The sequence below is a fragment of the Metopolophium dirhodum genome, chromosome 9, assembly GCF_019925205.1.
Source record: "Metopolophium dirhodum isolate CAU chromosome 9, ASM1992520v1, whole genome shotgun sequence".
In the NCBI taxonomy this organism is placed as follows: Eukaryota; Metazoa; Arthropoda; class Insecta; order Hemiptera; family Aphididae; genus Metopolophium; species Metopolophium dirhodum.
The window spans coordinates 1,141,491-1,156,123 of record NC_083568.1 but is presented as its reverse complement, the minus strand read 5'-3'; the positions used below and the strand labels follow the sequence as shown (position 1 = coordinate 1,156,123).

The 14,633-nt window shown below is 44.1% G+C and overlaps 1 protein-coding gene across 2 annotated transcripts in view; it reads left to right on the top strand.

Moving 5' to 3' along the window:
* The window catches only part of LOC132951693 (protein tiptop-like), a 63,620-nt gene that overhangs the window by 24,116 nt on the left and 24,871 nt on the right, over positions 1 to 14,633 (top strand). The window contains exon 1 of one of the 2 annotated variants that reach the window (XM_061023568.1): positions 7,862 to 7,985. The exons of the other annotated variant lie outside the window; for it this stretch is intronic. Within the exon in view, the coding sequence (XP_060879551.1) occupies positions 7,877 to 7,985 (109 nt within the window). The 5' untranslated portion in view covers positions 7,862 to 7,876. Of the gene's footprint in view, positions 1 to 7,861; positions 7,986 to 14,633 lie in introns of those variants that run through there. 2 annotated transcript variants of the gene reach the window in all.

The following is a 14,633-nucleotide window of genomic DNA, read 5'->3' as shown; positions in this document are numbered from 1 at the left end:
GAGATATTATTATTTCTGGGTTTGGGGTACCTATACACGCATATAGTGTACCCACACACACACACACACACACATATATATATAATAATAATATATACTCACTCACTGCACACTGAAGCACATTTACGGGGGTGCGCTTGCGCGAACGTACTCACACACTCGCGCGTATATATTTTATGTACACACACAATCGACAGCCCGAGGTGATTGAAGGGGGACGGTAGGGGGTGGAGGGTGGACGTAGTATGGAGCAAGAGACGATTGACTGATGCCGTCCCGTTCACCCGCGTGGCCCCTCGCCACCCATCACACCCAACCGTCCAGACGGGGCCGAGGTGGGAGCCCTTTGACTTATGGCCGTAAAACGTGCGTTCCCCGGGAAATACTACTATACCGCCTCCACCGATACTCTATATACGACTACTACTATTACTACTACTACCGCTATTACTATCGTTCCGTGATATTGGCTCGGTTTTCATTCCCACATGTTTCATAAAGTTCGCACTTTATCGACCGTGCAGCGCGAAACAATACGAAAAAACATAAATTCGATTGTTATATATTATTATATACATATAATATAATATATATATATATATATATATATATATATGTATTATGTGCATGTAAAAACAACCATATATATATAATATACATATATATTTCTATATAGGTACGCGTTGGTATTCAGGCTACGGGTCGGTAGGTCTATACAGCCCCATAGGTGTATTATAGATGTATGCTACACGATATTACGATATGCATAAAGGTAGGTTGGCTACCTATATTTCCCGCGTAATATTTTCCATTTGCTAACGTCGATTGAAAACTTGCAGGGTTCGATTAAAACTTATCGTCGTCGAGAATTTACCACGAAAATCGTAAGTCTTCTTATACGTTTAAAATTGTTTTTCAGATACTTGCAGTGGTATATACTTACAGTTTGTTTTTAAATTACTTCAACACTCAACTCAGATATAGTTTTAAACATTTTTAAAGCAATTTCTTTATAGTTATAATAAAATTAACTCGAGAGCAAATAAAAAAAAATGGATTTATACAAAATTCGTTTTTAATTTCGTTATATTTTAACTTGTTAATATTTTTACACTCTGGATATTCCCGGATTATTCTCGTAATATTCAAATGTTATTTTGTAACCAATTCACAAATAAAGAATTATAAATAAACAGGTGCGCTTATTTATTTAGTTTACTCTGATACGCAACGTCAGTACACCGACTGTTAGATAACAAAATGGTTATCATGAAGCATGATAAGAATATATTAAAAACGAACTCATTACCAATGTATTTTGTAACTGTGTGTGAAATATTCATAAGTAATAACACTATAATATAACTTTTAATTAAATTTAAATCAATCTATCAAGTTTTTATTATGGTGACCTCGACTTATCTCGTAGGTAGCTGTATGAATTGGGATTTCAAAGTAAATTATTTATAAGAAATAGTACGCTTATTTATTTATATCTTATTTGTAAATTGATTACTTCGAAATTAATTAATTCGAAAGTTCAATAGTGAAAATATTACGTGAATAAGGTTGAAAAATAAAAAATCGTAAGAAAACTCTATAGATCAAATATTTGAAAAATCGACTGGTCGCTTTTTCTGACCACTTCGTCGAGAACAGAATATGTTTGTACCGTGATAAAAATTGTGTCTTATTACATTCTTAAATACAGTTCGCGGTATATAAACAACATTCAGTCGCCGCGATCTGTCGGATGTGCGCAAACGTCGTCACGTGATGCATATAATATATTACGATATATAAGGTACCTATCGTTTAAAAAAGTTTTTTTGTAAAATAATTCCCGCGAAGACAGATGCTCCTATAGCCGGCCATGGGGAAGGGGGAGGGGTGGCAGGATGTATCGCGGCAGCGGTCGTGGTGACACACTCTCGAGCCCTCGTCGTGGACGGGTGGGTGGTGGTGGCATTGGATATTTCGAGATCAATCAATTGGCCATCATGCGGCGGCTACTACTCCATCAATGTGTCAATTAAATTTAATTTGTACCGACGACGCCGGGCTGGAGATCCATCGATCAGAGACAATGCTCGGCCGTGTCTCGTACACGCAACTATATAATACTGTAGCATAATAATAAATAATATACGGACGAGTTGCGTCACAATATTGAACAGTCGCACCGCTAATAAAACGATGACTAACCCGTTGCGGCGGCCCTATATCTTAATGTAATATAATAATTTTCCGTAAAGTCACACACTGTCCAGACGGCGCCTGGGTCGCGAGTTCATTAACGATTTCACAATAATTTAACTCACACACACACACACACTTAAACACAAGTACAGACTTCAACGGACACACAGTACTCACTTACACACACACTCACACATGCGCGCGTAAACCCAAACACAGACTTACGCGTGCGCAGGCCGACGAAAACCAGTTCCCCGCGTCGCCGCCATCCATCAATCTCGAAACTCGTTTTCGTCCGTGTGTTTTCGACGGGAAATATTGTCACCTATCGTCGTCGTTGACGCGCCCACGTGCGTGTTAAGTGGATTTTGCTTTTATTTCCAACGTATCTCCGGCGACACTAATGTGCCCGCGCGTCTGTGTTTGTGGCACAATAATATTAATATATTATACCGTGCGGACGGCCCCGATAATAATATGACGTTTTACGTGTACTTTTGTCATGTGTCTCCGTACCGGATTTCTCCGACGCGTAGGTATAGCGGACAGGGCGTAGGTACCTTACAATAATATACATATCACTATCGCGTACACGACGGCGGACGACGCTGCCAATAATGGCCGATATCGATTTTGTGTATACAGTCGCGCGATATTATTGTCGAACGAGAAAAACATATTATTCCGTTTTGTCCGATCGCGACATAATGATTGAAAGGGTCGCTTTCACTCGCCCTGCACCGTCGATAAAGCTCGTTTGCTTTACAAACAATATTACGAAAAAATATAATTATATATCGCCGCGGTGTGACAATATGCATGTCATTATTAGAAAACAAATCGTCAGCAGAAACTTTCGGGAAACTTTAAAACCGCTTTTATACCGTGAGCCGGAACGATCAACCTACGCCGCTACGGTTCAATTCGATGCGATGTTGAGTTGAGGAATTATTAAGAAATAATAATCCAACTCCCCGCGGTTAAATCCCCAATGTCCGTCAAGGCCTATACAATATAATAATGTATACAAAACGAGACGGATCAGTTTTTAATATTATTATTATTAATAATTTAATATATGGGCGCTTGTGACAACGACCACATTAATAACCTGATTATTTCAGATAGAGAACTTTAATATATTAAAATATTTTAATCTCGATTGATATGAAATAACGGCCTCATTAAAAGAACATTAATGCAATAAATTGTGTATTTGTTTTTAATTTGAATACCGGTCGTGATGGTAGGTTAACCTAACCATATGCCATATATATAAATGTATATTTTATATAATAATATAATATATAATATCGAAAACGGACAAAATTAATTTAATTGCTTATTTATCTGCGGGCCATCGAGGCATTGAGAATTGACTTGTTTACAACTCTCTCATCACACGTGTTAAAATTATATTTTATGTAAATGTTATATTTGTTTAAAAAAAAAAAACAGAAATTTCCTATCCTGGCCAATACCTACGTATTGTTAGCAGACCGTAGGACGTGTAACATATTTTATATAATTTCAAAAATATAGAAAAATAGTGTTTAAAAGGATGTATAACCTACAGGTGCATTTCAGCACCTGTTAACTTTATCCGATTGCACTGGAGTTTACTTTTAGATCTATGTCTTACGTATTAACGCCTATTATAAGATATATTAGGTATAGGCATACTAATATACTTTTATAATACACAAACCGTCAAGTCGTCCACTACTTGGGCTCGTCATAGATATGGTCTCGTCTCGTTATGGCACCTCGTACGGGAGAGTGCGCGTGCGCCGCGGTTATCTTGTCGGAAGCGTCTCTCTTCTCGATGATAAAATCGTCGCATCGACTGGAATCGCATTTTTGGAAACTCTGCAGCGACGGGCGAAAATAAATAAGGCGGCGCGAGGTCGCATCCGAATCGTCTAAATAAGGGTCGGTCTGACGTTTGAAACGGCCTCGCGCGGGCGTTTTACTGCGTATTCAATAACTCTGGATTAGACGCGCGTTTGTGGCCTCCACTCCGCGTGTCACAGCCTCTCCGCGCCCGTTTTATGCGTATATATATATATAAATATATGTACGTCGATGCTTTTACCGTGGTATCAGAGTATCGTAGTCCGCCGCCACCAGTTCTGGTCGTCGTCGTCGTCGTCGTCGTCGTCGTCGTCGTATAGTCGTAAAAACGAGCGCCGGCAAAACGCAATATCAATAAAACGTAATGGAACACGGACGAGCGTTAATTCCGCCGAGGGGTCCCGGCGGCGCATTAAACTAATTCAGCGCCCGATGTTGGTCGGGCGAGGGGGGGTGGTTGGGGTCTGCGCCCGACCGCCGTATAATATCTATACGATGCAGCGGCGGCGGTAGCAGGAGCAGGATATGTCCCGTCGACTCGAAAACGGTCTTTCGGTAATTGCCCTATGAAAACAACGGCCGCGTCCGATACGGAATCCAAATGGTCCAATTACACGCACACCTTAACCCCGGCCGGAGGCGAAGGGTTTTTCTTTTCCTTTTTTTTATTTTGTTCTTTATTATTATTATTATTGTCATTATTATTGCTATTGCCATTATTTCGTAGTTTCTCCTCGTCGTCGTCGTCGTCGTCGTCGTTTTTAACGCCGATCGCACTGTATTAGCAGCGGCAGCAGCAGCGGCAGTACCACACGCGCGTATTATATATATTACGTATAAAAGGAAAGACTGGAGGTGAACAACAAAACGCAACGACGACGTGCTTTGGTATTAAAGTTACTCATAGGCGTGACTGGGCTTTTTATCCGCAGAGCCAGCATATATTTAAGGCCCAGTGCCATTTAAATTGCCGGCACTATTATTTTTCTAATCTGCGACAGAAGCGGGTGATAGTCCTCAAACTCATTTAGAGGGTGGTAAACAAGTGACGAGGTTTTTTATTTCTTATTTAATACGGCTACTGTTATGGTATATGGTTCGGTGTAATAATTTTTGGTTGTTCAATTAATTGTCGTAACTTGTCACTTGTCAGTAATACCAACCAGCAACGTTTAACCAATTTCAATAAAAAAATACGAAAACAGATAGCCCGAAGCCTGGAACATATAATATCAACATATCATAATATGTACCTAATATTACTGCGCTGTTATAATAAATTAATTGGAATATGCAAATTTTTTTTTAATTATAATATTATTAACTCTGCCCGCCTTCCATCACCGTACGTGTAGCTACGCCTATTTAGCAGAAGGTATACTGCAGCATCACCACACATATACCTACACTGTCAAACGAAAGGGACGGAGTTCATTCGGACGCGACCCGGTGCTCGCAGTTTTTATATAATATAGATAGGTTACCTTATATACCACACACACACACATAATATATGTATAGTGTGCGTAGGGCGGTGGAGAGTTTAAAAGACACTCCATGTATATATACACGTATATATATTTGCGAGTCGTGTACGCGTATATATACGGGGGCGGCTTGTCGCCGATATTGATTATATCGCGCTCGCGTTTTCCCCCGGAGTTGACTGACAACTGACAAATGACGTCACTCACGGGGCTATAAACGTAACAGAAAACGGGCCGCGCACTTGAAGTTTCCGTCTGTCATTGTACATGTGTGAAACACGCCGCGGCGCCTGTGTTATGTATATATATATATATATATATAATATGTGTTGTATGGTGTGTACGCGTGTGTATATAAATATAATTTACACGCGCCGCTCACACACGATCATCGAGGACGTGTGGTGTGCGTACGCGAAACTGCAGGAAAGAAAGAAATCGATGGGAAACCCGACGCTTTGTGTGCGTGTGCGTGGGTGGGGGGGCGCGCGAGAAAAGATGGCAATTGCTTTTGATATGAACTCGCAGTGAAGCTTTTAAGGCGGCAAGAAATAATAAAAAAAAAAAAAAAACTTTTACTCATTTTTTCGCTCCTTTCTGTCTCGGCATTTCGCCCCTTTATTTCTTTTCTATATTTCTCGTCTCTTGACGAATATGCTCGATATTTGACGTTATTTTTCTTTCGCGTTTCGTCGCGCCGCCGCCCGAAGCGATGGCGATTATACGCGCGGGGCGGCTGTGGTGGCGTCGTTGTCGTCGATCCCAATCATCATTGTGACGTAGTCGCCGAGGCGCCCTACACCGCACACGCATATTATTATAATATATAATATTATGTACGCATCGAGATCGGTTTTTACTCGTTTTTGTTTTTTATTTATACGTTTTTTTTTTTTTTGGCCCGTGTGCGATAAGACTTCGAGACACGTAAAGCGCCAAATCCCGGTTTTCTCGGTCGACCCTCCGGCAACTTTGACAACGACATCAGCAGCAGCACCGGCAGCGGTAGCGGCATCAGTAGCAACAGCAGTAGTAGTAGTAGTAGTAGTTGTAACAGATTAACATTTTCCCCACCGCCGCCGCAGCCGCGTGCTGTTTGCGTTTTTATAGGTTTCCCCTACTCCCCCGTCACTGTCCCACCGCGTCCGCGATGTCGACAAAATAACTCCCGTTTCCCGGCAAATCGACCATTTGGTATATATACATGTATACAGTTTGTGTGCGTGCGCGCGCGTGAGTGTGTGTGCCGGGGCGGCGGGTGAGGCAATAATCGAAAAGCTACAGGCAACGGCGGCGGAGTAGATCCGCGCGCGGCCCATAAATCTGATCCACGTCCCCTTGTCGCGTCCGCCTCGCCCGGGCCCGGTTTGACATAAATCAGTCAAAAGTCTTGGCCGGGGCGGGTTTATATGTATATGTATATATATATATATGTACGCGCCGGCACGAAAAGACCTTGAGTAGGCGGCGGCCGGGATTGTCCTGTGACGGCTATAACGGGTGAGATATGGTCCCTGAGGGTGGGCCGCTGCCATATAATTCACCCGGTTCTCTCTTTGTCACGCATCCCCCCCACGCTCTATCCACCGCTTCAGTACACCCCCCGCACCCACGCTACGCCGACGGTTCTAAGTCCCCCGTCTTCGTGATGGCCCATTGTCGGCGTCCAATTCACCACCGCGTTCTCTTACTTTTATTTCTCTCCGCCGTGCGACGACCATTATGCAGCACTACAACTAGACCGTATGCACTGTTGTGCCAAAAAAAAAAAAAAAAATATATATATTACCTATATTCCTACATATTAATATTATTGCTATCATATCGCAACGACTATACAACACCTGCACCGACAATTGTAAAAATATAATACAATATATAATAATGAAATGTATCATAAAAATAATTCGGAATATAATTAACTTGAAGCTTGTAGGTATTATATATAATATTATATCGTATTATTATTATTGCGCGGTCGGGTCGGGCAGCGCTCGGTATTAGGTACTATATACCTACGTGACACGCACGTCCGTTGTCGGGTTGACGTTTGACGCGCGTCGCTTTTGTACCACCCCGTAAGTGACATCTTGATAGACAGCGGCGGGGCTTCCGTACAACCCACCCGGCCGACGTTCCCCACACACGCCAGTAACCGTGTCGTCTCCGTCCTGCGACCCCGTAACGAGCTTTTGTCGTTAAAAGATAACACGGGCGAACGTGTCTCCGCCGTGTGACGTGACACCCGAGTAAACCTTTATTAATATACTATGTACATACGCAGCCAGTGGCTGGCTGGCTGGCTGGCTGGCAATCAATAGTTGGCGCGTGTGCTAATGTTTTTTTTCTTTTTGTTGCAGGTAAGTTGTGTGACGATATTATTTTCGAGCGGGAAGACGAATTGGTGGCGGTCGAAAAACGACGGAGGGCCGACAATATCATACGGTAATCCCCAAGCGGGTCGTTCATTACAGGTCCGGTGCTGGACTGACCGGCAGCGCAGCTAGCTAGCGCGTATATGTCAAAAGTCGCGTCGTCCGTCGAGAGGGCGCGTAGAGAGAAAGAGCGAGAGAGACTCGGGCGCGTGCATATTAGCCCCGCCGTTGCAAACAAATCGCCGCCGCCGGTCGGACTTTGCGGGGGCACGCGGTCATTAGGACAATTCATCAGTTGCTTTCGCCTCTCTTATATACCTTTCTCTCACCCTGGCACCTCGCTTCCACTCTCTCTCTCTCTCTCTCTCTCTATATATATATATATAAATATATGTATATATCTTTTTGACCTGCTTCTATAACCCCTTCGTCTCTCTCTATATATAATGACGAACTTTCGGTTCGCTAATTGATGGGGTCTCGTTTGTTATTCGGCGCTGCCCCCGCCGCTACCACTATACACTACTACTGCGCTACCACTACTACCGCCGCGGATCTGAAACTAGCGGGTCGGGCAGCTTTGTAGCCGGCATTTAGTCACATTCCGCCGTCGTCCTTTACACGTCACATTATAAAACGCAATTAATTCAAAACCGTCGTCCGCCGGACCGAGTTGAACGACGTTGACAAAAGGCCGGGTGCCCCTAATTATGTTATACCCCTCCGTCTCGCCGTGTAGGACTGTTTGGCGTGTGTGTGAGCGGTATATATAGTGTGTGGTCCCTACACTGAAATGTTGTTGTCACGCGACCCGTCAAACTTTCCAGAATTAACTACTTCCGACCATGAAATCGATTATTTTCCGTGTGCGTCGCGTCGTTGTGTTCGTCGTTATTATATTATGTGTGCACTGCGGCCGACACCGAGCCGTTTGGTCGGCGACGAAAACGACCAAGATTTCTTCTTCTCGTATATATACCCGACGCAGTATACTTACCGCGTATATATATAATAAATAAATGGCTCGTTGGCGGGCCGAGTGCGGGGGAGGGGGCAATAATAATAATAAATTTTCGACTCTGCGTCCGTCGATAAGAGTCGCGCTTAATTGAAGCGAGTGGTTCGGACGAGAGCGGGGTGAGGGCCCCGGCGAAGAGTTATGGCGGAGTTTGTCATTCACGGCTGGCCAAACTGCGCAACGGCGACGGCGGGCAACGGTCGTATATCTCGGCTGGAATGGCCTCGGGTACCATTAGAGCTTCTATATACCTTCGACGGGCGAAAACTTTTGGACCTCCGTCCACCCACTCTCCCGCCCCGTCGTCGGTCCGTCAGTCGCCCTCCACTCCGTGTGCATCGCGCGCACATAAAACGGCAAATGTTGTGGCGGAGAGGTATATACTTAAGAGCGCGGGGGGGAGGCTCACAATGTGAACGATATATAGAGGGACATTATGTCAAGACGAACAGATGTATTAAATAAATATCCTGCGCCCCGCGTGTCCGCCGTGAATCAGGCCGTCCCGGGTTGTTCGCAGGGGTCCTACGTCTCCTATATACTTTACGCCACGACTACACTGCTCCTATACTTCGTCCTACTTCTACTTCTTTTGGTCGTTCGTGTTACGACGACGTACGTACGGGCTCGTCCGGCATAAATCAGCCGGCCGAGATAAGAGAGTGCGGGGCGGCGGGAATTTTTACGATCTGCCACGGCGCTCGTTCGGCATCCCGTCGACTTGGTAGGCGATGCGATAGTGGGTGAGGAGAGGGTGGAAGAAATTACAAAGCTCGCGCGCGAGTAAATTACGACCAGAAAACTCTTAACCGTTATTGGCTCCGTCGGGCTTTTTTTCGCTAGATCACCCGTTTTGCGCCCGATCTAACCACTTATCGTGCATAATATACGGTTTAACGTCGCCCGCCGTAAGTGTCATCTCACCGTGTCAGTTTTTTCGCAAAATGCTGTCGATCGATATGCGCGTGCGCTCGATTATAGGTCTCCTGGTACCTATATTGCGGTGACGTATTTAATTGGAAACAAAATGTCAAATACGGAACGTGATTGTGTTTGTACATTTTGAGACTGGAAACAATATAATATAGTATATTATGCAATTAGGTGATACATGTTGTTCCGCGATGAAGAAATAAAATCGATTAGAGCCTGACGCGTCCGAAAAACAGACTGATGGCACACCATACGGTGTATGGTATATTTTAGTTTTCTTTCGTCCGACACACGTGATGGGTGTCGTCTCGGCACGGACGTCACCTACAACTACACAACAGTCGTGTGTATACTATACGCGTTTGTATTACGAATTAAAAAAAAACCCGCGATCGGGCACACCAGCGTCGTCGTGCACACACGTTGGAATAAAAAAACACGCGCATAGGCGTACGAGCAAGCACGCACACACACAAAGAGCTCGTTGACATTTGAATTCAAGCGCAATAATTCTCTGACTGACAATACCGGTTGTCGCACATAAATCACTTAACGGCTCTCGGCCGCCGCGCCGTACGGTCGCCGGCCAGTTTTTTATATTTTTTATTATGCGTGTATTATGCACATTGCATGACGAAACACTGTGTTGGCATTAAAACTATGTGCTGATGGTGTGTATGTGTGTGTGTGTGTGTGTGTGTGTGTGTGTGTGTGTGTGCGCGCGCGCGACCAGTGTTACAGCTACATAAAATGCAAAACGACGAGAGGCGCCTACGAATATTATAATAATCAACCGCCGCCGCCGCCGTACCCCACGTATTGTTTTTGTAAGCTCGCACACATACACACACACACACACACACACACACCACTCGCGGACACGACGTTAATATTATAGTAGTAGTGTTCATCTGTGTGTGTGTGTGTGTGTGTGTTACGTCAACCCAATTGTTTTTTTTCTGACTTTATTATGTATTATTATCGTTAAACAGTGAGGAAAATACAAAACTCCCCGGAGAACAGCGACGGGCATATTGTAAAGATTGTATATGATTATGATGACAATTTTTGTTTTTTGATTTTTATGATCGTTTTTGCATTTAAAAATTCGACAATTCGCAGTGATATTTATATTTCGCTCAGACGCACGCACGTTTTATCGTTCCTGGAACGCTCTAGACCAGCGGTTCTCAATATTCTTATATCCGAATAACACCTGTTCAAATTTTGAAAGTGTTCACTTACCACTCGATTGTTTTGAATGTATAATAAGTATACCTTTCTTAACTTTTGCTCGTATCAAAATATGTAATAATCATATCTGAAAAACAGTAACTATATAGCATTATAAACAATAAAACCGAATATTTTATTTTCTTTACTTAAAATTTGTTTTTTTACTATTCATATTATAATGATTATGGTTTAAATATTTTGATAAGAATTTTGGTGCGTCGTTTTTAACTAACAACATGACGCCGTGGTCAAAATCTGACTCCATATTACCATATTGGTAACCTTCAGTTTCAAATCATTCCAGTTGTTACATCGTAGCACGCATAATATAACATTCGATTGATTAATATCAATCCTAATTCTCATGGAAATCCATCGGGGCTTTCTTCGCGAGTTCCACCGATGCGTTTTCCGCGTAACCGTTGCTCTAGACTATGGAGTCTCTCCAGTATATTGCGCGCACGATCATCATGTAGACGCGCTGCAGCAATGGTATTTGTAAATTATTATAATATCGTACGCATGACGAACACCTGTCGTCGGTTATATATTATATTATTCGATAAGTATTCCGATACAGGACTCGCAGTACGAAATGACCGCGCGTATAATATATTTTAGTATAATATATCTTTATCTCCCCGCGGTGTACACGCTGCGTATGCACACAACTACATATATCTAACTCATGAATTTTCATGATACAAAAAAATAAAAATGTTTGTATATATGTGAAAAAACCGGACATCGACGCGTTCCAAACGTCATTCGTGTTATAATGCACGTCAGTCCGACGCACACGGGGTTTATTTTTTATCTAGAGTTCTTTTATTTATTATTTTTTTTTCTTTTAGCCTACGTGTTTTTTTGTTTTTTCTCCACGACTGACAAATAGCACCTTGCTCCGGGCTCCGTTCCGTCATTCATGACACTCGTGACTGACACTGATCCGCCACGCGTGTTATTATAACGCCGCTGCGGTGGCGGACGGCCGACGGACGGTCGGACGGACGGACAGATAGACAGACAGACATACAGACAGACATACAGACAGACGGACTCTGTGTGTTGCCCGACAGCTATGGAAACCGATTATGTTCAGTCTGAGTGTGTGTGTGTTTTCTTATTTATTTTTTCACGTTCCAAGCGACCCGCGAAAAACGCGAATATATATAGGAGAAACGAATTCCGTCTTTGGCACGTGTAATATTGCTCGTCAATTCCGTATATATATAGGTATATACACGATATCCGCGTAAACCTCTGGCGTGTTTCGACCGCCTCGCGACGCTTTCGGCGAGGGACTAGATTTTTCTTCGGTCACGTGCGGCGTCAATAACTTACTCTATTCGGACGGACGATGCGATAACGGACGACGCATAGGATCTCACACCCGCGTGTGGTCTCCGGGGCGCCTGTCGTGAATACCAAAGAGGTCGAACGGTGGCGGCGGTGGCGGCGTCGGCGGCGATGGTCGCACCACGATTAGTCCGGTCAGTCGACGCCGCCGCCGCCGCCGGAAACAATAAGCCGATGCGGTTCTTCTCGTTAGCGCCGGCACGTCGGAGGCACCGGAAAATGAAAAAAAAAAAATATATAATAAATTATTATAAACAATACGTGTCGGTACACGTTAAGGCCTTTTAGCGATCGGCAAACATACCTACGCACGCACACACTGCTGGTCGCGGTAATAACATCGATAACTCAACGTGTATACTCATTATAAACCGATTCGACTCGGAACACCTCGCCTCATCGTAATTATAATAAAATATTTTAACGAGCGGGTACCTATGGGAATTATTTAGTTGTTCTTACGTAGGCATATTATACTGCAGCACGCGTCATCGAGTGCGCGCGTATTGTTGTCGTGGAAACAATAAATTATTTTTCTCCACAGTTAGAGGAGGTTGTATATCATTGTAATATGGCGGAAACCATATTATTACAGCCGGTCACTACGCCGAAATTAACAAGTATACGCGTTTAGTCTTATGGGCTTGTGGGGAATTGACCGATTGTGTACATTTTATTTATATATATATATACAGTCCGGACGATCGGTTTCCGCCGAGATTTCCCCGTAGTACAATATCACGTGCGTTTCCGATTTGCTCCTACCCGCGCGCTCTGACGGACTCGATTTCGTGTATTCGTGTGAGAGAGTGTGTGAGTGTAAGTGCGTATATATAGCACGTCGAACTGACTGTAATACGCCCTTTGGCCTAGGGAAAGTCGTCGGTGACGGAGACGGGGAGGAAATAAAATAACAGCGGCGGATGACGACCGGCACACACGAAACTGCGGCGGCGGCAAAATAATAGTAATACGGCTTTAACGACGTAAGCCGATTTTTTTTCTTCACATATACACCTCGCAATTTATTATTATGGCATAGTCGTCGAGCGAGGAGAGCGTGAATATAATAGTTCGTATCGCAAACGGCGAGAGAATACGCCGCGATGACTGCTGCTGCAGTTTGATATATACGTGCGAGATCGATTTCGATGATAAACGGGGCAGAATGTATGCGGAAACGTGGGCAGAAATAGTCTAGGTGTATATATGGACTTATGTTTATGGTGCGTGATGGACTTGGACGTTGCCGGTCGTAAATCTATCGTCGCGAGAAAATAATAGGTACCTATACCTATATATAGAGTCGCGATCGACGCGGTGTAAATTTTTGTGCAAAGAAAATCGCTGCACTCGGAACGCAATATTTCGTGAAATCGACGGTAAACGCCGCACCCCATCTGTAGTCGTGGATGTATTGTTATTTCCTCGGGCGGTTGTTGGCGAGATAAATCTGATTAGCTCTCCAAATATAAAACGTCGCGTACGCATACACACACACATACTAGATATTATATTATCGCTGCAGCGTTGCCGCCAAGTATACGACCATATATAAGCATAATAATATGTAATATTATTTATATTATAAATGTTATTATTATTTGTGTTCGCGTATAGACTGCGCACGGCAAAGGCGGAATAGCGGAACACACCTTTTGCGCCTAGGGCTCCATTTTTGTTTGTAATGTTACGTAATAATATACTATGTTTACGCGTACGATGGCGGCAATAATTGAAACGGGACGTAAAAGGCGCACGCTAGGTAGGTAGGTACCTGCTCTGCTGCTGCTGCTGTACGAGTGAAGGAAGTTCGCTGGGTTTGACATCAAAGGCGGCCGCCCTTCCGGCTAACGCCTCTGCCACCGCACCACAGCCGTCGTCAACCCTTTACGCCGACCGCTGCGCTACCCCACGCTCATTCTGCCACCGCCGTCGTGCTCGCCAAATTGGAATATCAATCAACCGAGACCACCCCCTCGCACCCCGCCGCAGGGCCACACGTCCGTCAATCATTTCGCTCACGTCGTCGGGCCGTCATCGCCGGCACTGCAGTGTATACGCATATAATGTGTATGTGTGTATAGTCGTCGTTTCTGGCCCGACCACCGCAACCGGCAATGGGAGAGGGCAGCGCGCGCCGGCGACCACAAACAAAGCCGAATCTTAATT